This window comes from Chelonoidis abingdonii, chromosome 5, assembly GCF_003597395.2.
Source record: "Chelonoidis abingdonii isolate Lonesome George chromosome 5, CheloAbing_2.0, whole genome shotgun sequence".
In the NCBI taxonomy this organism is placed as follows: domain Eukaryota; kingdom Metazoa; phylum Chordata; order Testudines; family Testudinidae; genus Chelonoidis; species Chelonoidis abingdonii.
In genome coordinates this window covers 57,262,781-57,287,768 of record NC_133773.1, presented here as the reverse complement: position 1 = coordinate 57,287,768, position 24,988 = coordinate 57,262,781, and the positions used below count along the sequence as shown (strand labels likewise).

The following is a 24,988-nucleotide window of genomic DNA, read 5'->3' as shown; positions in this document are numbered from 1 at the left end:
GAAAAGGTACCGGCAACTTCTTTGAAAGAGAAAGATATGAAAAGGTGCTGTTTAATCATACAGTTCTCTTTTTATACCCTCAACTTTTTGGTTGTATCTGCAAATTACGTGGTCCTATCAATATTATCCTCCATGTTATTAGTACTATTTTATTCCTTTTTGTTAATGGCTGATAGAGTGTACACTGCTAGAAGGCTAACTTTATAGTTATTTAATGCTCTTATTTTGTGGTCATTAAAATGACAAATTTATATGTAGCACTTTATTGCAGTAAGAAGCAAAAGTGGATTGGTTGTATAACCTTTGTTAATCTTGAAAAGCAAACAGTGATCTTAAAGAGAGAGGAAAAAATGTTGGCTGCATGTTAATAGATCTCTATTTCTTAAGATAACAGTTTCCAGTGCAAAATAGACAGAAAGGTCAGGAGTAAAAGAGTCTTTCTATTGAAATTTGAAGTATAAAGTATTGAACCTTTAACAATTATTTCTCTCTTGAAAATTAGTGGATGTACAAGAATGCTTTCTTATGTTGTTGTTTTCCATGGTATTGGCATTTGGGCTAGATCTTTGTTTCATCATGTGTTCATCAGGGTTTCCCCCAATCAAGCTTTAAAAGAAGTGGCCCTAATCAGATTTAATTTTCTACCCCCACATCTTCCCTATCTGAAAGTATCGTCTCACACACAGGATTAAGGATCTAATCCAAATCTCCCTGAAGTCAGGGGGGAGACTCTTAACAACTTCAATGGCTCTGAATCAGGCCTGCTATCTAGGACTGTACCAAAGTAAGGCCCCAATTCAGAAAAGCTTCCTTGTTCAAGGAACGCTTTTAGTCATATATTTAACTTTAAACATATTCTTAAGTTCTGTTGTACTTAAAGTTAAGCATATGGTGAAATGCTTTCCCGAGCCAGGACCTAAGACATTAAGCCATTAAGCTCATTTGTAAGTTCCCACACCTTTTAATACATGTTAAAATATTGGAAACTGTCTGCAATGAGAAAACACTGAATGAGGAGAACCTAACATGTTAGCAGGCTGTAATATACCAATTTAAAAGTAAAGTAATAATGAGGATGTATTTCCCACCTAATTGTTTAAGTTCCGTCAGATATTTTTGGTCCTGTGAGCATGTGGCTATTCTAGCTAAGCTATTAATATAAGTCATCTGTTCTAAATTTCTGTCTAAATCTATTAATAGGCAAGGCAAACAATTCAGGCCCTGTTTATCATATTATTGCACCTACGTCATCAAAACCCTCTTTGACTTCTTTGAGAGTATTGACAAAAACAGAGAGTGCCGAGTAGGGCTCTCCATTAATAACTCATTCAGAATAAGAACTGTTAGAAGGTGAGTTTCTTTACCCCCCTGAATTATGCAATCTGCATTTCAGTTAATACAACTGTTACAAAAATACATTCCCAGTGTTTCTGGCTTACCCCACTACAATAGAGCAGACACTTTTAAAAAGAAAAAAGCCCACATGTGCATCAGTGAATAAACTACCGATATATAAGAGCAAAGAAGTAGGAATGTTTAAAGAATATTTTCTGTAAACCAAATTGCACTATAAGAAGGCTGGAACTCCCAAGAATGAGTGTTATGAAGCTGTCAGCATATTAATCCCCTGTGTTTAAGTTTTCTACCAAACCTGTATTTGAATTACAATAACGTTTGATATAACTGAGCAACTTTGTTTAGCACTTTGGGAAAAAAACCCATTTACTTCTTTCTAGTGAGGGAGAAAAGATGTATTTGGAGGTGTTTTATTTTTGTTAAGAAAAATATACAGTACTTATTAGAGCTCTGGCATATACAATAATTGGTTTGCAGTTCAAAGCTAAGGAAAGGAATGTTCTCCATAGATATCTCTGATCTGTTAAAGACTAAAAGTTCTGGTAAATATCCACCACCCCAAAGCTGATTTCATAGCCGTTTTCACTATGCATTCTTAAATGAAGGTTGACTTGGTTTTCCATTCAGTTAAAGTTCTCAGCACTTTCTTTCTTTCTCCTGTCCTTTTTTACTTGTATTATGTTCAAATATCATACTGTCAAGGTTTGTGTACATTAATAAAAATTTGTATTGTATAAAGCTTTTTGCATTATAAGGCTGTACAGGGTCATTTTGACAGTAACTGGTATATTCTTTTGCATCTTATGTTGCATTGCCAATTTCTAGTGTATCCAGTTTGGAAGTACAATATACTCTAATTAAAAAAGGTTGGCTATACTCTGGTTTCTTTTCTTTTTTCCTCTCCCCCTCCATTGGTTTGTTAACTAATCTATCTAACTTTAAGGATTTTTAAAAAATGCGGATAGGGAAGTATTCCCAACAGGAGTAACAGACATAAAAAGGTAAGACAGACATTTTATTCAGTTTTAACCAGGAGAAAATTCTGCGATTTTTTTGTAATTCCAGTTGTTGTTATATTTCAAGTCTTTCTTGATCAAAAGTAGGAAAATGTAAGGAAATTAATAACTGACTATTTGGCCTTCAGCCATACTGCCTTGTGTTAGAATCTTTTCTAATCTCGCAAGCTAAGCAGAGTGGGACCTGCTCAGTACTGGGATGCGAGACCTCCAAAGCACTTATATACTGTTTGAAGTGGTGCTGCATGATTCAGGATGTGGCACTTTTTCCTTTGATTCAATAATGACCAATGCTCCAGTATATTTTTCAGGGGCATACTCTGTGGCTGAAAGTGCTATCTTTCAGCTGAGATATATGCAAGGTCTTGACCTTCTGAGGCATTGTAAGAGCAAAAATAGAATCTGTACTTGCTAGCCAAATGTAACTTTATGTAACTACATTCTATCTACTCCAAATATTCCCCCTGTATTTTAATTGAATACAGCATTCTTCACTTCCTTTCCTAAAGCTAATGTGTAGCGTTGTTGTGTACTGTTAAAAAGTTGCTGTGTTCCACCACAGGTATTTTAGTAGTGATCCCTAAATATCACTTGTATGATTTTCCTTATAAAGTACTTTGAGATCCTTTAGACTGTAGGTTAGGTGTATAAATGAAAGCCTTATGACAGCCACAACACAGAATTTAATAAAGGTCCCTCCTAGCATTCCTTGTAAAAGTCTGACTAATTATTTATGATAGCCTTTAGGTAAATTATAAAGAAATAGTGTCAATGATAAGAAGAGTAGATCAGATTAGATTATCATAATCCCTTTAAGAGCTATGAAATTCTCATTTACAACCAGATTCTGCCACCCTTACTCATATTGAGTAGTATCTTACTCCACAGATAGCCCAACTGAAACCAATGGAACTAATTGTGGAGTAAGGTGCTACTTTGTGTGAGTAAAGGTGGTAGAATCTGGCCTTTAATTCCCATTTAGTACATTTTGGTGAAATAATGTGAATTTTTCTGTCATCCAACACAGCGTGTATGTTTTGTCAACGTCTTGTAAAGATCAGCATAAAAAAACGATGATGCCATTAAGACATTCAGATGCACAGGAGAGATGGAGAGGGGGAAACATCTACACAGCTCCAAGGTCAGACAAATTGCCAAGAGTCATGGAGGTGAGGGCACTACTTATCAAAACAAGAGCTTGACACTTTGAAATTAAGTTAGAATAGAATATTGAACAACTGTAATGAAGGAATTATCTTATTCAAAGCAATCTTCAGTGCAAATCATACCCTGGAATAAACTTCTAATTAATGGAGAATTCTTGGTTGTATTCCTAGAACAAATATTCTAATCCTTGAGCACCTCGTAGTGAATACAACAATGCTGTATCATGCTTTCTCAGTCTTGTGTTTAATCCTGCTCCTGCGTCAATTGGTAACTGGTTATGTTATAGGAAAGGTGCTTCTATTTTTTACATGGCCCTGGCTGCATAATCAGTTACGTTTGAGAAAAGATTGCCTCGCGCTCTCCACCTCAGCTGTTTCTATAACAGAGAAAGGTAAAATGATATTCTTCTCATACTTTGAATTACAAATATTAATAAATCTGCATCAATAGTGTAAAGATGGAGGGTAAGCTAGACCCTGGGCAGCTTCTATAATATCTTTCATATACAATACCAGAGACTGATCTGTCAGACCCTCATTATGTCTTAATCCCTGTTTTACAATAAACATTTTGGCCAGATCATCAGCTTTCGTAAATTATCATAGCTCAGTTGAAGTCGGTGGAGCTGTCACAATTTACATTAGCTGAGGATCTGGTCATTTTGTGTAATTTAAAGACAGAAAGAAAAAGTCCTGTTTGCCAGATTTGACATATTAACTAAAATGACATTTATTCCTAATTAGAGATGGAACTAAACCCACCCAAACAAGGCCAAAGTTTCACAAACCTTATGGTCCCTCTGGACTCAAATTTGTGACAAAAGGGTTTTACAGATGACTAACAGCAGAGTCTATATCTTACCAAGCCACACACTGATCAGAACATAGGTCTATTACAGGAGAGTGGGTGCAGGTTTGTTGCCTGCAATATGCAGGAGGTCAGACTAGATGATCATGATGGTCCTTTCCGGCCTTAAAGTCTATGAGAACAGTAAATATTCAAATAGTAAGACTAAAATTAGTCAAAGTTTGTATGGGGGAAGAGAGAGATCAAAATATGATATTTGCATATCTGGAAAAGCTAGATCAGTTTTTAAAGATCTCTGTCTCCCTTGAAATCCTGCATGGTTTGATTTAGGTTATTAAAACTTTATTGAATTAGTTTCTCTGACATGTACGGAATATGTTTGTGTGGTGATATAAAGGCTATTGGTACACAGATGGGATGATTCCCTCAATTAAAATTAGAGGGAGCAAATACCTGACAGTATAGTACAAAGACTTTGAGTATACTGCATATGCCTCATATAGTACAGAGAAGCTATTTTAGAAAAGTTGTAGAGAGTTTTAAACATTTGAATTGGCACTATTTCTTGTAATCCTCTGCCTATCAGACTGTAAAGCCAAGTGCCTTAGTCACGAGGAATCCAACAGTACAGGGCTCCAAAGGAGACATTAAAAACCTATAACAGTTACCTAAGACAGCTTCTCTATATCCATATATAAATTGATGCTAATTGTAGAGATTTTTGTCGTAGATCATATCAGTTGCGCATAGCTATATATATATATAATGTGTTTTAGTTTTAAGATATCATTTGTTCCTAAAGTGAACAGATGTCCACACTACAACAATTGCAATCATATTTGATGCTAATTAGCTTCCTTTTTGGCAAGTCTCAGCAGAGAAGTTAAAGACTGGTAGTGAAAGTAAGCTACTGTCTCACCCCTAGAAATGGCCCCTTCCTAGAATCATAGAATATCAGGGTTGGAAGGGACCTCAGGAGGTCATCTAGTCCAACCCCCTGCTCAAAGCAGGACCAATCCCCAGACAGATTTTTAGCCCAGTTCCCTAAATGGCCCCCTCAAGGACTGAACTCACCACCCTGGGTTTAGCAAGCCAGTGCTCAAACCACTGAGTTATCCCTCCCATCAAATTTTGTAATTTCCCAGATTACAAAAACTAGGTTTCCTTATACTTTACTGTAGAGTAAATTGTGGTTTTGAAGAATGACACTAGCTTAAAATAGAGACCCCCATCATGACTTAGTGCTAGCAGATCCAAAAACTGTGTTTAAAACCTTTGATCACATGATGAACATGAGGAAGGCCAAGGGTCTTAACTTTCCAGTGAGATATTGTAGACTGTTGAAGTATTTTTGTCCTCTCAAAGAAATTTGACTAAGTGTAAAAAATATTTCCTCAAGTCAAACATTATGAGAAAAGGTAAAAACTAAAAACAGTCTTGATGAAGTAACTACATATTTTAGTCAAACATCTGAAAGTCAGTTATGCAACAATATTTGCAAACTCAATGAAAATGTAGTGGCACAAACCATTATTATGGTTACACAAAAGAAAAGGTCCTTCTCTCAGGTCAGGACCAAGGCCCAGTGTGCAGAAGGTTGCACTGTACCTTTCAAACAGTACCTGTTCTGTGGGCTAATAAAGGATGTATTCTCCAAGGCTGTCAATTCAGTACCCTTTGCAAACACTTAATTCACTTTTTTTCTTTTTAAAGTCAACTCTACTCCACACACTTGATTGGCTGTCTAGTAACAACATGCTCCCATGAGGCAGGAATCCCATTTTTTGACCCATGTTCATTTTTCAGCTTCCCAAGCTGACAGGAATGTTTTATTCAGCATTTTATTAATACTTGGTTTGTATACAGCCCTTGTCATCCACAGAACACAAAAAACGTGACAAAAATGGGGTCAATATTCTAATACCCAGGTTAAGTATGGGAGAAGCTGAAGCCCATAGAGTGACATGACTTGCTGTAAATCACATAGCAAGCCAATGAGAGAGGCATGGTGGATGAGGTAATATATTTGAATGGACCATCTTCTATTGGAAAGTACAAGTTTCTGAACTACACATAGCTCTTGTTCAGATTTTGGGAAAGAAGCAGAGTGTCTGTCTTCTTTCTGCAGACCTGAGAAAGAGCTCTGTGTAGCTCGAAAGCTTGTAATTTCCACCAACAGAAGTTGGTCCAGTAAAAGATACTACCTCAGCTACTTTGCTGGGACCAACACAGCTATGAAAACGCTGCAAAAAGGTCAATGGTAGAGTAGAAACAACCTTCTTGGAAAATTACTATAGTATCTTTTAAATCTCTTCTCTTCATCTGTCCCTTGATGTGAGGATGATGTCTGTCAAGGGGGTTCAGTTTGCTTATAGGTTTTTAAGTGGCTGAGGAGCCCAATACGTGACCTGTGGATTTTCCCACAGAATTGGCAGTTGTAATCTTGGAGGAGACACAGTTGTTGGCTGGACTGTTGTGCCATTTCTTTCCTCTGTTGCTTCTCTGTCTCATGAGCATGTCTGTTCTCTTCAAAGTGAGTTGTGGCTCGGCATAATGTGTGGTGCCAGTGTTCTGTTCCTCGCCAAGTCCTCCCGGTTTGTTGGGTTGATGCCTCACTTTTAAGCTGTACTTTCAGTATGTCTTTGAAGTGCTTCCACTGCCCTCTGCGAGCCCTTCTTCCCTGACTTAACCGAGAGAAGAGTACTTGCTTCAGGAGGCGAGTGTTAGGCATATGTACACAGTGACCAGCCCAGCGGAGTTGGTGTTTCATGACCTGCACTTCTATGCTGCTGATGTTGGCTGCAGAGAGAACGCTGATGTTAGTGCATCGGTCTTCTCAGCTGATCCCTGAGAAACCTCCTGAGGCAGTGCTGTTGGAACCACTCCAGCTGCTTGAGATGTCATCTATAGGTTACCCAGGTCTCACATCCATAGAGAAGGGTGGGGATGATAACTGCCTTGTGAACCAAGATCTTGGTGCCTGTTTTGCAGATCCTTATAATTGAAAACTCGTTTCAGTAGTCTTCCAAAGGATGTGCTGGCACCGCACATTTTCAATTTCTGTATTCAATTTCTGTGTCAATACTGGCTGTTTGGCAGAGGTGACTGCCAAGGTATGGAAAACGGTCCACATTTTCCAGGGGTTCTCCGCTGATAGTGATTTGTGGAGTATGAAGAGTAGTTTGTGCAGGTGAGGGCTGGTAGAGTACCTTGGTTTTCCCAATGTTTGAGAGAGAGACATAGGCATCTGCAAAAAGATTTAGGGTACTTTGCAGGTCAGCCTTTCTGTGTGCGAGAATGACGCAGTCATCTGCATACTGAAGGTCAGTGATGCCAATTTTTGTGATCTTAGATTTTGTTTGGAGTCGTCAGAGATTCCATACGATACTCAACCCTCATTCCATCAGGAAGGTAGTCATGGATGAGAATCAGGATCACGGAAAAGTAAATGGAGAAGAGTGTTGGAGCAGTGACACAGCCCAGCTTGACACCAGTGCAAATGATGAATGGTTTGGTCTCTGAGACATTGCACAGAGTGGTGGCAGTCATCTTATCATGGAGTAGTCTGATGATGGAAATGAATTTCTGCAGACGGCCAGACCGACGCAGCACCTTCCATAGGGCATCATGGTTGATAGTCAAAGGCCTTGGTTAGGTCGATAAATGCCATGAACAGTTCCGGGTATTGCTCTCTGCACTTCTCCTGAATCTGTTGTGCCACGAAGATAATGTCATTTGTGCCTCGGGATGGCCTGAAGCCACATTTTGATTCAGGGAGGAGTTCCTCAGCAAGGGGGAGAAGGCGGTTTAGTAGGATCTGGGTAAGGACCTTTCCTGTGATGGAGAGGAAGCAATACTTCTGTAGTTCCCGCACAAAGATTTGTCCCCTTTCTTGAATATTATAACAATGTTGGCGTTCTTAAAGTCAGGTGGAATTTCTTTGCAGGTCCAGATTTTGTCGAGAAGTTGGCAAAGTTTGTGCTGAAATATTGTTCCACCAGCTTTAAAAACCTCAGCTGGGATGCCGTCTGGCCTGGTGCCTTGTGATTTTTTGTCAGAATGAATCTTTTAAATACACATAAAGTCGTCACCATTGTAATATTAAAAAAAAAAGATCATAATACAGAAATATCCCTTCTACTTAGTATAGGAAATACCTAGGGAGTAACAGTAATATTTATTTGCCAAACATCTGTAAAGATTTTAATAGCAACTACTGTCATTTTTCTATTGCAGTATAAATAAAACTCAAGTTTGTCGCATACTCTCATCCCTCTGCAGAGGCATCAGTGTAAATAATCTTCCACTACTTGCTGTACTAAGGTGGTTTAGAGTCTCATCAATTCCTATTCAAGTCAGGGAAAAGATTTCCATTGACTAGAATGGGAATTGGATCAGACCCTAGGAGCTGTGTTGAAACTCAGTAGCTTCAGTTCACAGTTGTTTCATATGAAAACCTTTCCGTCAGTTTTACTTTCTATGGGTCTGCACCTCCTGTGCCTAAAAATTCAATGCAAAGTTCAGTTGAGATTACTAACTTTCAACTGGCTTCTCATGAAAATCAGGTGGATTTTTGGTATGAAACCAAAAATCTGCTCAAATCACAAATGTTTTGACAAATCTAAGCTAAGTTTTGAGCTTGTGTCTGAACCTGTAAGAGCATGGTTTTACACGGCTTGTGGTCTTGTTACAAACATGTTGCACAGCTCTTGGAATACTAATACTACATAGGCTAGAGATATGGCTATGCTGCATGTAAATCCAGCTATTGTGCTTGCATGCATGTGCACAGCAGCTGATTTTTATAAGTTGGATGTGAGAATATCTATAAGAGGGACTGAATTCCATGAGTGCCTATTGTACAGTAACAATACTGATGAGATGCAGCAGTTACTGAACTATCTGATTCTTCAGTCTGCTTGCCTACTTTCAAATAAATTGGTGACAACTTACCAGTTGTGTCTAATATTTGAAGATGCCCCTTCCTTCACACATGAAAAATATGGACTAAGGACGGAGTTACTGAAATGGTGGCCCATGTTCCTGTATTGTCCTCTGCAATACAGAAACCTGGTGTTCCCACTAAGCTTTAGTTTTAAAATCTATAAAGGTAATTTCTGTCATGTACCTTCTTTTCCAGCTTTCTTCAACCAGTGATTCATTGAAACGACAAACTCGGGCTTGTTACTCTGCTGGGAAGTTGCCTGTTTTAATAAAACACAACGAAGTGCTCTTTAGCTCTGATTACTGTGCTCATACTCCCCACACTGATGTTCTTTCTGGCCTGATGTGACCAGTAACGCTAAAAAAATCTCATTTTGTGGCTGACTAGACCATAGGTAAGGACTTCTGAAGTTGTTTGCTATTTTTGATAGAAGCCTGGAATCTTCAGCCAAGGGCTGGAACAAAATATTTGATTGTTAAAAGGGTTTAATAGACTATCCAATTGGGAGTTTCACAGAAACATTTGCCTCAGTCAGTGGCAATTGACTTGGGTTTTAGAACCTATCACATATTTCAGTGTTTAAAGATGCCAAAAAGTGGGGCATATTTTCTATTACTTCCGATTCATCCTTGTGCTCACTTCTGTAATTACAGTTTTGAAGGTGGCCAGGATATTCTGGTGTGATTTGGGAGACCCACATTTTAACGGCAAATCCTGACTTCAGGTGAGTGTAGGCCTTAGAGGAAAGGCCGTTTCACTATACCATAGCCCATCAGCTGAGATATTGAAGTACTGACAGTGATTGCGTCCTAGTAAAAAAAAAAACAAACAAAAAAACCTCCACAACTTTCTGCCCTTCGTTCATGTGAAAAAAAACAATCCAAGTGAATAGTAAGTTCCAAGGGAATCTACACTGGAGACCTAGAGCTGCTCTTGGTAAGGCAAAAAGCAATCTGGGATTCCTATAAAAATCATTCACTCTGAAACAAGCTGAAAAGCTAATGCAGAATCTCCTAGTAGATCCAGCAGAATAGATTATTATTAGGAACAGATTAATTCATATGACTAAAATCTCTTATATTGTTTGAACAGATATCTAAATATTTGAAAAAATTCTATTACAATATTCAACATAAAATTGTAGTGTATTATAACTAGGAACAGTTGTCCTGCTAATTATAAACCATTAGTATCTCTTGCTGAATAATATTTTTTTAAATTGGTATGGGAGTGTAAATATGAACCAACATTTGCAGGAGTTATTGCTCTACAAACATGATGCTGTGGAATAAAGCACTAGACATGTATTGACCTCTATCACTCATACAAGAGACTTTTCTTAAATATAACTGAATAGCTCCTTTTTCTTGTGTAACTAGACTGATGCCTGTTTGCACTCTAAATAGTTATTACATAATAATCTTTAAGAGTTTTGTATATCTAGCTAGCTATTTTCTAATGTGATTATGTATGTAGAACCTAACGAAAAAGCCAAACAAAATGTTAATATAATTAAAGAATATGCACTCTCTTTTAAGTGGGCATTTCAATTAAAAATAAATAAAACCCATTACATGGTGATACAGTGCAAAGATCTCATTTTCATCAGTCAAAGTGCATTCTTATTCAAAAAGTGACAGATTTCTCTTGAGAGAACTAGAAGCAGCAATCTTCTCTTTCCATTCAAACCATGCAGATGTACATAATTAAGGGTCCACAAACAGATCACATTCCCAAAGTTCAGACATCTCTCGATATCATGTTTTACGCATAAAAGTCCTTTTGAGATTGTTGTTGTTTTTCAGTGGTCTGTCAGATACAATGAGTAATTTTATAATAAAATTTAGATCACATCTAATTATTAGTGGAAGAGAATTCTAAGTGCATTATAAAAACTTATATATGTATGAATTGCTTTAACGCTTCAGTAACATGACTGCAGCCATATCACCTTGTGGTGTTATCCTGTCCACTCTCATAAAACTCAACAGTATGAGGCTGGGTTAATTTTTGAATAGAAGATCTCACAAGAACCTCCAGTGGTAGCTGATGCAGATGTTTTAATGGGAGGCACTCCTCCCACTAGTCTGTACTGCAGTCATGGGGTATGACTGCAGCTCCCGTAGACATACCCAAGCTACCTTTAATTTAGCTAGCTTAGGTAGCAAAGCAGTGAAGCCATGCCGCGTATTGGATGTACAAGCCCACCCAGGACCCTGGATAATTACTCATGAGGCTATCCTACGTGTCAGTGCATCCTGCCAGTACCTGAGCTAGCTAGATTAAATCTAGCTCTCCAGTATGTCTGCCCAGGCTCCAATCACACCCTGTGACTGCCTTATGGACATACTCTTAGTAATGAACCATTGCCTTGTGTGGTGCTGAACGCAGCTGCTGGAGGTTCCATCTTTGCAGTCAGCATCATGACTACTTGTATTGATTAAAAATCACTTGGCACTTTCCAGTATTCTAGCCAAATTCCAACTCATATGACAGGTAGTTTATGGAACAATCTACAGTTGTGTTTCCTCATAGGCTGTATCCAGTGAAATAAGTTGGCATTCATACATGAATATCTTCTGTCCCTTATGCAGAAACAGGATTTGTCCTGCCAGGATCACATCATTTCTTCAGTTTTGGTATCCTGCTCCACTAAATGCCTTCTGATGACTCAGAAGAAAGCAAAAATAAAAGCCAGTAATTAGAGCTGACTGAAAATTTTCTGACAGTATTTTTCAAGCAAAAATGCCAATCCATTGACATCAAAATGTTCTACAGGAACACGTCAATTTTTCCTGAAATTTCGTTTTGAAAAAAAATTGAGTATTTTGATAAGGGTGAAACATTCAATTTCAAGCTTATAAGAATGGAACATTTTGATTTTTAATTTTGAAATGACTTTGTATTGAAATTAGTTTATATTACGTATAAAATAATACAATTTAAAATAGAATTAAAATAAGTCAACATAGAAAAGAAATAAAACAGGTTCACTGAACTAAAGCAAACTTTTTTGTTCAGATTCTGAATTAAATTTTCCCCCTCAAAATGTCAGAATTTCACATGGAAGAGAAATTTCGGTTCCTGGCCAATACTACCAACAGTGCATCTGACCAATGGGCTTTGAATCAGATCCCCAAAGTAGTTTCCACAGGGAAGAGTCCTTGCAGATTCTTTATTGAGGTGTTCCTTTTCCAACAGTTTTTCTGTTACGGGAATGAGTGTCTTTTTTCCTACTTTGCTAGTGTATGGTCCAGCTCCTCAACTAGGTTACTATGCAAAAGAATGCATGTTCTTTCATTTTTGACAGGAGTGTAAATCATAGGTGGTCCTGCCATTGGCTTTTTATCACTAATCAAGATTTTCCCAAATATCCCACTTCCTTTTTGGCAGTAGAGGTGGTTTCAGGAATTCTCCACACTTACCTGAGACACACAAAACAACAATAGATAATTTCTTGTTTCTTTATGGCTTAGAAAATGCATTGTTTTGTGGAGCCCCTTTTAAGCTTTTTAGCCTCTAAGGGTATGTCTATACCACCTGCTGGATTGGCGGGCAGCTATCGATCCAGCGGGGGTCGATTTATCACATCTAGTCTAGATGTGATAAATTGGACCCCAAGCGCTCTCCTGTCGACTCCTGTACTCCACCATCACGAGAGGCGCAGGCGGAGTCGATGGGGGAGCAGCAGCAGCAGCAGTTGACTCACTGCAGTGAAGACACCACAGTGAGTAGGTCTAAGTATGTCAACTTAGATCGATCGATCTATCAATCGATCTCGCCTCACCCCCTTCTTCCCCAGTGTAGACCAGGCTTAAGAGTAGAAATCCAGTCAATTTAGTATGTTCAGAGAAGGGAAAATTAACCTGCAAGTTAGCTTCTCTGCAGTTATCATCATTTGACTTGCTTCCCTGCTTGCCCACTCAACTTCTACTGAGATTTGGGAAGTAAAAGATTTTGATTACTTTCTTTCTGATCATACTATCACATAAATGTATATTTCTGGCATAAACTATTCAGAGGGGATTAGAAGCACTTTGCTGCTGAGACACACAGTCTGTTCATGATGCTCACCTACCTGCAGCAAAAAAAACTTAAGCAAAGAACTCCACTAGCTATCCCTCTCACACTAAAAGCACAAGACTCAAAACAGGAATTCAGTCAAATTTTATCTTCAGAGAAGATAAATTCTAGGTAACTAATTGTCCCTTCCCATCCTTTGATCCAATACATCTACTCTTCCTGCTTTGTTTAGGTTGCCAAGACATCTAAGTTTACTATACTACATTGTTTCCTTTATTTAGCATATGAAATAATGCAAATACCAGATTATAGTTAAATACCATATAGCAATAAAGCACTTTGCTTTTTTATTTTAGTGGCAACATCTTTTTTTTTTCTTCTTCTCTGCAGGAAGATGGCTTCAAAGAACCCAGATCAGAAGGCAAAACAGAATAAAGTGGTGTCTCTTCTGAACCACAAAGGTGAACCTTCTATGGATTCTGTGAATTTTTAACTCTTGGTATTTTAGTCTCTTGGTGTTTGCTGGACTCTAAGTTTCTGAGAAATGTGTGTATATAATGGAATATATTTTAGAGAGTAGATGTTTGATTTGCTTTTTATATCTTAATTGCTTCTACATCAGATATGAAAAAAAGAGATTTTCCTTCAAGTTTAGATTAAGTTGATTGAAAGTTTGTTTTGTGACTCTATAGAACAGATTTACCTAGCTGGTGATATTGAAGTTCTATTAGTGCCAAAGACCTATATCTTGCATGTTTAGGGCACCAATCACCATACTATGTGGGTGCTTTTAATCTCTTTGTGTCTTTACATCTGGATCAACATCATTTAACCTCATTGTGATGAGACAGACCCCAAAAACATAGTGTGAATCAGGAAGTCCTGGGATTCTAAGCTAGGACTTTATACTGAAGTATCACTCACACTTGTGAAGGAAGTTCTATGTATGCTGGAGAAGCCACAAGCATTTTGACAGTGGACTGGTAGGGAAACCTTATCCAACAACATGATTTTAAATGGTAGGTGATGCATCATTATTTCCCTTACCATCAGGGCCAGCTTTGGCAATTTTGCCGCCCCAAGCACAAGGACACGCCGCGGGGGGCGCTCTGCCGCTTGCCGGTCCCGCGGCTCCAGTGGACCTGCCGCAGGCGTTTCTGCGGAGGGTCCGATGGTCCCACGGCTCCGGTGGACGTGCCGCAGGTGTTTCTGTGGAGGGTCCGATGGTCCCACGGCTCCGGTGGAGCTGCCGCAGGCGTTTCTGCGGAGGGTCCGATGGTCCTGCGGCTCCGGTGGAGCTGCCGCAGGCATGTCTGCGGGAGATCCAGCGGACCATCCGCCGCCACACCTGCGGCAGCTCCACCGGAGCTGCCTGCCGCCCTCCCAGCAACCGGCAGGGCGCCCCCTGCAGCGTGCTGCCCCAAGCACACGCTTGGTACGCTGTGGCCTGGAGCCGGCCCTGCTTACCATCTTCAGCAGTGGTACAGAAGATTACAACATCGGACAGGTGTGTCTTTCTGTCAAGATCACTATCTTGCCTGGCAATTCTAGCACTGGAGAAAGATCTGTCAGAATTTACAAGGTAGGAGATTCTGACACACAATAAAGTTGAAGCAATTGCAATGTTTGTAAGAGGTAGACGGCTCACCCCAAAGAAGGTGCAAAGATATGGTCAGTGAAGAAATTGGCATGAAAGGGCTTTGTAAAAATGGGATTTGTTGTTGTTTATTTATAGCACATAATGGGCATTGCTAGGCACTTGCCAAATACTTGAGAAGGATGGTCCCTGCTCAGAGGAGCTCACAATATAAAGACAGATAGACAAGTAAACAGGCTAGGAAAATGGGAACAATAGGCAATTGCTATACAAATCAACTTGATTCACTGTAAACAACATGACAAAAATAGGTCTTTAAGAGGGACTTAAATATGGACAGGGTGGAGGCTCTGTGGATGAGTTCAGGAAGGTCATATCTAGAGTTGTGCAAAAACTGATATTATTTGGTTTAATGGCAATTCCAAAAAAAATGTCTGGAGTGGAAATAAACACTTTGTTTCTAAATGTTTCATTTTGATGTTGAGCTTTTTTTAAGGCATTTTTTAATTAAAGGAAATTTTTAAAAATGTTTCAGTTTTTAAATGTTAAAGTAAAACAGTTAGATTTTGGGGGAAAAAATTTTTTCTGACAATTTGGTGAATTCTGCATGAAATTGTAAAATGTTTCAGTTCACCTAAATCTGCATTTCTTGCTGAAAAAAGTTTTGATCAGAAAATTTGCCCAGCTCTTAGGCATACTGTGTACTGGAGGCTGCCTGGAAGAAGGCACAGAGGTGTTATAAAGAGGGATCTGAATTTCTGCCTTCAGAGAAGATGGCTGGTTTTGAGTAGCTCTAGAACCCGGGTCTTCTGCCTAGGCCACACAAGGGGCCTGTTCTAGAAAAGTTATACAGTGAAAGTTACTTACATAACAGCTATAGGTCTTTACCTTGTGTGGTATAGTCTGCATCTTCTGACTTCCTGCTGCAAAATTTTTCGTTTTCTCAATATTTCTGTCCTCTGTCACGATGTGGTGGGAAAAAAAAATAGGCTGAAAACCAGCAAAGAATTTGAAACATGGAAGATTTATATTTTAGGGAAGCAAATGAGGCCTTGGGGGAGTGATTTAGGGTTACACTCACCATTTTCACTGGCATGTTTTATCCAGTTCTGAGCTGCCTGATGTGACTTTGAAGCACCAGAGTACATATTTTGATACACCTGTAAAAAGATAGTAACAAATCATTGCTCCTTATTCCAAGGCTGCCAATCTGAGCACATCACAATAAATCACTAGCAAGTGTCTATATTCAGATCTACTGTGTGATGCTGTCCTCACAGTTCCACAGAGCAGCAGCAAACGGAAATGAGAGCACTGCAGTGAATGTGAAAACAAGCAGACCTGCTGTAACCAGTCATGTTTTATTATATGGGCTTGATTTTAAGAAGAGCTGCCTACTCGCAACGCCTGCTGACATCAGTAGGAGCTATGGATGGCCAGCACTTCTGAAAATCAGGCCCACTGTCTCTGGGTATCATCTATGATTAGCAGGTATAGCTTCTGAGAGAGAAAGAGAGAGAGAGTGTGTGTGTGTGTGTAGTTCAGCATACAGAATGAGGATAGGATGGTTGAGCAAATGCCTCAGTGCCATTCAGAAAATACCGGCTAGCATTTAGGGATCAATCTTCCTCCAAATTAAGTCAACGTCAAAATTTCCATTGCCTTCAGTGGTGCAATAACTTGCCTTTAAAAAGAAGTCACAAAATTAAATTAACGAGCGTACATCTTCCAAGTCCATCTCCAAATGGCTAGTTAGACTCCAAACAATCAAAAATGCAGTACTAAGGCAGGCCCAATAGAGGGGAAAAACACAACCATATTTAAAAGTGGTAAAACATTATACCCATTTTAAATGTATTGCCCACTGGGAGCTATTCAGAGCAGACCCTCCAATGTTTTGACCTCCAATAGGTCTTGTTCACAAGTCATTGGCCATAGAAGCCCAGCCGGTATTCCTAATGAACACAATAACAGATCCAATTACTTCAACCAATAAGCATTAAAAAGAAAAATGCAGCACCAAAAGCCTTTATTGCTTTGTTAATTCAGATATATGTATCTGCAGATATTACAATAAAGGCAAGAGCACAGCATTCTTACCCCTTCACTTGTCTTTTCTGCAGACTACACAAGCTCTAGTCTTTAACTCTTTCCTCACAGGTTTTATTTTCCAAACCTTGTATCTTTGTTGCTTTCTACTAACTTCTCTTTCCAGATTGCCGGAATGGGCTGTCCCAAAATGAACACATTTATCTAACTGAAGCCAAATTGATGCTGAGTAGATTGATTTAATTACCCCTGTTTGCTTTATGTGTGTTTCTCCCATCATAACTTATAATCATCAAGTAGTTGCAGCCGTATATTCCTTGTGAGCATGTGCACATGTTTTGCACCAGAGCCGGAGAACTTTGCCTAGCAGCCCGTTTAGGGAAGGCGCTCGCACCCTGCCAATGTATCCTCTCCCCTGGCCAAATAAGGGTGGTGCCATCCCAAACCCCTCTGTTCCTTGTCACCGCCCATGGCTAGAGTAAGAGCGGTGTGGTGTCTTCACCTCATACGTCCATCCTCAGTCTTCTGAGAACTTTGCTTGTATATAGTAATAGTAGCTTAGATGTAGTTTAAATGTTAGTTTAGTGTTAGTAGAGCAGTTGGCTTCCCTGTGAGATGCCCTCACGAGGTTCAAGCATTGTACATCATATAGGGGGCCCATCCCCAACAGCAACCCGCACCCAAAGTGCTTGTTGTGTCTTAGTGAGGGACACATTAAAGAGCGGTGCTCCATCTGCAAGTCATTCACAAAGAGGACTCGGGACAAGAGATTTGTGGTTGAAGCAGCACCTTCTGGAGCAGGCTGTGAGCAGGACTCTGTGTCTGTCATGAACGTCACAGAAGTCACAGATTCTGTGACTTCCTGCAACCTCCATGACTTCTGCAGTGGCCAGTGTGGCTGACCCCAGGGCCGCCCAAGCAGATGCTCCAGTGCAGATACTCAGGTCGCCCTGGGGACTGCCACACCAGCCACTACTCGGGCAGCCCCAATCACCAGTCCCGGACCAGCTGGAGCAGCCACAGTCTGTGGCCCCAGACAGTGGTCCCCGGCGATTCCACCCATGGGGCATCCATTGAGTCCAGTACCGATGACATTGGCACCAGAGCCAACCATCTCCATGCCAACAGCATACCAGGCAGCATCAGACCTTCTTTGCCTCTCAATCCTGGACTCTAGTTCTCCAGTGCTATGACTTCAACCAGCTCTTCCTTCATTGTGCCTCCAGCACCTTCTGGCCATGTTGCAGAGCTGCCAGGTCTGTCAGCACTACAGCTTGCATTAATCATAGAATATCGGGGTTGGAAGGGACCTCAGGAGGTCATCCAGTCCAACCCCCTGCTCAAAGCAGGACCAATTCCCAACTAAATCATCCCAGCCAGGGTTTTGTCAAGCCTAAGCTTAAAGACCTCTAAAGAAGGTTTGCAGACTACCTGGGCTGCAGACTGTGGCATCGAGACTGGGCCTGGCACCGAAGGCCCACTTAATGTCATGCATTCTTGGGTCCTGTCATTGTCATGGTGGCAGATCCCATCATCCAGTTTAGTACTGGCCTCGGTGCCAGTGCCTCTCCCAGTATCAAGCAGGAATGGGTCCCATTAGGTGCCACTGGTGCTAGTTCCCCACTCCTCTTCAGCACTGATGCTGCCTCCATATTGGGCTTCAGATAAGTCTTATCAGTTGTTTGGCCCATCAGTGCTGGCTCCCCCATTTGTCACCACAGAACCTCCAAGATTCCTCAAGATCCAGTTCAGTGGTGTTGTCCTCGTCAGATTGCCCTTGGATCACTATCGATACTGAGATCAGGATAGGGGCTCTTGGTCTGGTACTTACTGACCACCAGTGCCTTATCTGTATGCCTAGTGTTTCCTTGAAATCCCTGGGACACTCCACAGTCCCTAGTGTCCTCCTCCTTGACCTAATCCAGAGAGATATCACTGGTCCCAACAATGACTCCTGCTCCCATACTGTCTCAATTGCAAGCGACCACTGAGTTCATTCCCTCGGAACCCATAGGGCTCTTCTGACCCAATCCTATGATCCATCGTTGGCACAGTGAACCGCCTCCTCATCCTCCCTGGATGACTCTACCATGCCAGAATCTTCCTCTTCCTCGGTGCCCGGGGACTTTAACGTGTATCAGGACCTCTTGAGGAATATGACCACTACTTTGGGCATCCACAGGGAATTCTTGCAGGAGATTATGTATAAACTGCTGGATATTCTCCAATTATCAGCTCCAGAGAGAGTAGCCCTCCCAATAAATGAAAGGTCTGCAAATGTCCTCTGGAATACTCCCACTTCATTGACTTTTGGCAAAGTGTTCGGAGAAACAATACTTCATTCCCATGCAAGAGTTTGAGGGTTTCTACTCTCACCAGGCCCCTAATTCCCTGGTAGTGACTGCATGACTAAATGAGGAGGGGAATTGATGTTCAGAGTGTGTCCAGCAGGTCTTGCTTAACAGGGAGAAGCTCTCCAGTGATCAGCCTGTTCAGCCAAATAGAAGTGATTCTCGGTATGATGGTTAGCTCAGGGAGTTCAACCGACACTCCAAGATATCCTGGATACAAGCCAGAATCTGTTATACCTTCATTCTTCCAGTCTTATATTTAGTTCATTGAAAGTCCACCTGGTGGGAATTTTGGCATTTCATCCACCTATGCATGAGAACTAAACCTTTCTGTTCCTCACCACCTCTGTTTGTTTCATATACAGACTGAATGAAGGGTCAAGCAGTCTCTTCACAGACACTCTGCAGGTGGATAACTTCCTGTATCATGACAGCATGAAGTAGCCCAGACTTGGTCCTCTGTGCATACATTTGCAAACCACTATGCCATTACGGTTGCATCCAGAGGAAATCCAAACTTTGGGAAGGCAGTCCTGTGGTCCTTCTGTAAGTACACTCAGAGCCCCACCTCCTGTTAGTACGGTTGCAAGTTGCCCACATGGAATGCACAGCTGCATCTCCTCGAAGAAGAAAAAACACCCACTTGTTGCTTTTATTCTTCGAGATGCGATGCAGACATGTACTCCACGACTCACCCTCCATCCCATCTCTATCAGAGTCTGTACTCCTGATATTCGATGCGAAGGAACTGAGGGGTTTGGGGCAGTGCCATCCTTATATGAGCAGGAGAGGGGCTACGGCTGCAGGGCACAAGTGCCCCCCCCCCCCAGGGTACTGCTAGGCAAAGTTCTCTGGCTCAAGTGAGTGGGGCGTGCACATGCCCACATAGAATACACATCTGCATCACATCTTGAAGAACAACAGTTACATGCAGGTAACCATTTTTTAATAAATCTCTTGACTAGGATAAAATGCTGATGCCCTCTACTGTGAACACAAGATCAATAGATTTAAATGATCAGGTACAAATTAACTTCAAATTCTGTACTTACTACTCGTTGTCTGACATATTTAGAATCTTCTCTGTAACCTGGATGTTCATAGTATTTGCCTAGAAGGAAAACAAGAAATGGAAGCCTTACAGCAAGTACAATATTCAGTTCAATTTCTTGATAAAAATGATAATCAACTTGATAACGTATTGAATTTTACAATACACAGATATATACAGAGAGGAAAATTAGGCTACCAAATTAAACAACTGTCTGCCCAGCACATCCTCCTGGGGAATATTTGCAGGATGAGGCCACAGAGGAGGTGATCTTCTTGCAGTTATTTATCTCCCCTGCCACATTTTGCCATGTGAGGAGCAGGTTTTCCTCCCTGAATGAAAGCCCCAAGGCCTGCTCCCAAACTTGGCAGCTTTCCAGGGGTCTGAAGGAGATGAGGTCCATCTGCATGGAGGCTTTGTGTCTCGTCAGCAGCCACCTTCTCTCAACCCACTCACTGGCTCCCCAGCGACAAGTCCATTGGAACTGTAATACCAGGTTCTCCTCTGACCATGGCTGTCTCCAGCACACTCCAGCAGAAAAATACTACAACTTGGGCTTGTATTTTTTAAATTATCAGAGAAATATCCACTTGGTCAGATGGGGGGCAATGTGCATCCTTCTCCTAACCTGGCCAGTCCCTCCCACTCCACCTGTGCAGAGCATGGACCATGCCAGGTGGCCGCTGCAGTGGTGGGTCCAAGAAGCACAGTCTGGATTAGAATAGTTAAATGAGATCTGAGAGCTAAGTATATCTAATATACATGTTAGTTTACAATATTTACATCTACTTTTTGAATGTACTTCATTTTAATTAAAACTGTATTGAAACAGCCAGCACAAAAAATGCATATATGGAGCAATGAGAAATAACTATGGATGCATTACTGCCCCATAACAATGGAAGATTAGAATTCTTTTACTGAGTTGCTAATTCTGGATTATTAAAGATGCTATACAATGACTCATTAATACAGCTAGAGCTCTTTATTAGATCATTATCAATAAAAAACTAACTTTGTGCACTGTTCTGGGATATGACCTTTTTAAACAGCAGTGCAGTCTAGTGAGAGCCCGGAACCTTCTGAGCTGTAATCCCAGCTGTACTACTGACTTGCTATGTACTATTGGACAAGTCACTCTAATCTCTCCTTGGCTGTTTTCTCGCCTATAAAATCAAGGTGATACTTGCCTTCCTCACAGTGGTGTGTAGACGATTACTGAGTTAAAGATTTGAACAGCACAAGGAAGATGCAAAGTGCTAGATCAGTGCAAAATATTGTTACTGTTGTTTAAGGATTTTAATTCTGCAACACTCAGATATAGCTAGAGGTAAACGGCCATAGTAGAAATGGGACTTCCCATTTGTTGACAGACCGTTGACGTGGCACTTTTCATTGGTATGGTGGAAAAACATCATGAAGGTTTCTTTGGTAGTTTTTAAAAAAAATTCAGGAGGAGACAAATGGAGAAGACTAACCTAGTAATTTAACACTTTGTCAGTCAGAGACTTCGGCAATACAATTTCTCAAGGTAGAGAGAGACAAAAGACTCAGATAAATTTTGTTCCCAGCTACATGCTGGCACCTCCCATTCAAGTGAATGAGGGCAATATTTGAAGTAATGATAATGTGGCCCATATAAAAATAAAGAATCATAGATTATTAGGGTTGGAAGGGACCTCAGGAGATCATTGAGTCCAACCCCCTGCTCAAAGCAGGACCAAACCCCAAATAGCACCTTCAGGGATTGAACTCTCAACCCTGGGTTTAGGGGGCCAATGCTCAAACCACTGAGCTATCCCTCCCCCCTGTATGCAGGTTTTGGGAGGGGGAGAACTTATGGTACATCTCCGAGTTACATAGTCTTTACCTTTCAATTGTTGTTACTATGGTTATAGGAAATCACAAAGAATGTTGAAGGTTTTAACTAGTATTTTAATATTAACTATTGCACAGAAAATGATTGAGACAACAATAAGGTGTTTTTTAAATATTAGATCAATATAATTAGCTTCAGTCAGACTACTTGTGCTTATGTATCTTGTTGAATTGGGCAAGTTTAGAAAGAATTTGAAATATTCCAAAATGTTAGAAACCAGGAAGAACACCCTATTATTCTGTAGTGAGTCACATTCCCTAACCCTAACAAACTTAATTTTTACCTTCTCACAAAGAAAAATCTCCACCTTTACTATAGCTCATTTCTCCTCATCCCCATTACAGAAGCGACAGCTAGGTATTTGGTATTTATGAACTACTGATAATGTAGACGGTGAGTACAATTGCCTTTCACAGGTTCACCAACAGCTTGAACTCTGTCTTGCTGAAAAAGATCTTAGTTTTAATATAGTTTTAATTAAGGTCATTTAATATAGCCCTAATCTGCTGGCATGTCTCCAGTCCCCAGTCTAGATCCCCAATCCATGAACTCTAACTTCAGAAATAAATTGTGTTATACAGTGAGAAAGATTGATGTTAAAAGTGATGATACTACACTGTAATTATGTGAGGAAGCTCCAGGCGTTAATACTATACTTCTGTAAGTGTGATCCCCAAATCTTATGCTGCTATTAATGAAATGCTGTGAGTGTTTTATTTAAAAGTAATGCTGCTTACACATGTATACAGACATACTAAAACATACCATGGTTTGTTTAGTAGGAGGAATAAATTCTAGCAATTATTGCAGTCTATGTTCAAATGTAATATTAAAATGTGTCTAATGATAGATGACATTTAGTGACCTTAATAAACGGTGTCTGCAGCCACTGCTTCTTTGTTCCGATGGGTGAATTAACGTAGCCTCCATGGATTTGGGACTTGGGATCAGAGGGGGCCTATGGACCCACGAACTTTGGATCTATGGGGGGATATTACCCAGAAAGTGCTGGAGGTAGCATTGGCTGGGCCAGGAACAAGGTATTTTCCAGGGAAAAGTTTTGATTGGGGAGGTTGAGGAGGAGGGACTTTGGTTGGATCAGATCCAGGTTCCTTTGAGTTTCAGTCAACCCTTGTTTGTATCTGTTGTCCAGGGGCCATTTTGCAATTGCTTGTCTTTCACCTGACAGTTCCCTGAAACAAATGTTTATCTTTCTGTGGCAGTCCTGGACTGGTGGCCTACTTGGTAACTGCCTGGTTGCCTGGCCCATTTGACCAGACTAGCTAGAGGGAGCACCTCCAGCAGGCGCAGAGACATACTGAGAGGGCTGAGCTGCCACTGCCTCAGACACTGGCTACCTGGTGCTACAGGGCACAGGAATGCTACTCCACAGCACCACATAGCCCAGGGCCAGTCATCCTGCAGCTGCTCTGGCCAGCTCTCAGTCGCTGTATTATGTCTCCTCCTCTTTGCCTCCCACCTAGATGAAACCTTTCAAGTGTTTTCACTCCTCCCCCCCCAACTTAAGTCTCTCTCTACCTCTAAATCATTGTCATTGCTCCATCAGTAACAAGAATCTAGAAATCACAGAGGTTGCCAGATTGGCTAAGGAATCATCCTCGGAATAACCAAGTATGTTAGATTTACCTTTGTCATCTGCAGCAGTTTGTTTATCACTGTTGTAATATCCAGGTATATAATGAAGCTGGTTTACCATAAACACTCTAGAGAACACACATGGAGACAGAACATATAAGTCTTTTAGATCAAACAAAAGGCTGTTTTATTTCTATAAGCTTGTGCAATGTGATAAATTTGCAGAATCTTTACCTTGTCATTGGTCGGTTTTCTTTATTTACAGTAAGTTATGCAGGTGTTTTTTAAAAATCTGTTTTACTTAGGTTATTATGCCATACCCATCAATACAAGAACAAGAGCCCAATGGGCCATCTGGTTGGGTATCCGGTCTCTGACAGTGCCCAGTACAAGCTGCTTCGGAGGAAGAAACCTTAGGGAACTAAGCACCAAAAAAGGCCTATTCTTTTCACCTGGCACTTAGAACATTCGTTATGCTCTAGCTGGTCAGTAAGGCATAGCTTTTCAAAATGTCACATGGGAGATGCCACTGTAGTTCTATAGTTGTTTTACAGGATTTGTATGTCTGTCTCTAGGAGCAGGATTGCAGGAGACAGTTCTTAACTCCTGAAGACCATTTGCAGCTAAGGATCCTGAGTGGAAGAAGGAATCTATCTGTGGCTCATCAGCCAGTCACAGCAGGTCAGCTTCTTAGGCACCTTAGACTCGCCCCTCGTCCCTTTCTCCCCACCCCTCTTCTCAGCATTTAATTCCTGGCTAGCATAGGTGGCTGACTTGTGAAAAACCTCTTTTTAAGTGCTTAACTATCCCCAAGGATTCTACAGGGAGCCTACATAGCAGGGAGCCACCTAACTTGGGGCTGAAAATTCCACTAAGCCATCCAGGGGTTGTGGGTTCGTGCACTCAGCTGACCAACACCTAAATTCCTTTAAAAATCTGGCCCTGGGTGCCTAAAACATTTTGGAAAATGGGACTTAGACGCCTAAATCACTGAGGTGCTTTGGAATACCTTAAATCCTGCTGTGTCTGGGATTGTGAGATTGAATAGTGATCTACTACAAAACCCTGCCAGCCAGGGCAAGATTCTCCACTGCCAGAAGGGACAATGTCAGTGAGCTCACATTACTCCCATTCACACAGTGCATGGTGCT

General features: G+C 40.8%; 1 protein-coding gene across 1 annotated transcript; it reads right to left on the bottom strand.

Annotated features, from left to right (window-relative positions):
* Positions 1-27: 27 nt before the first annotated feature.
* LOC116816013 (uncharacterized) lies at positions 28-24,280 on the bottom strand. Its single transcript, XM_075066310.1, has 5 exons — positions 23,889-24,280; positions 20,364-20,422; positions 15,993-16,071; positions 15,800-15,870; positions 28-3,915 (listed from the first exon to the last, which is right to left on the bottom strand). The coding sequence occupies exons 1-5, from the start codon at positions 23,956-23,958 to the stop codon at positions 3,844-3,846; spliced, it is 351 nt and encodes a 116-aa protein (XP_074922411.1). The 5' UTR covers positions 23,959-24,280; the 3' UTR covers positions 28-3,843.
* Between the last annotated feature and the right edge of the window lie 708 nt (positions 24,281-24,988).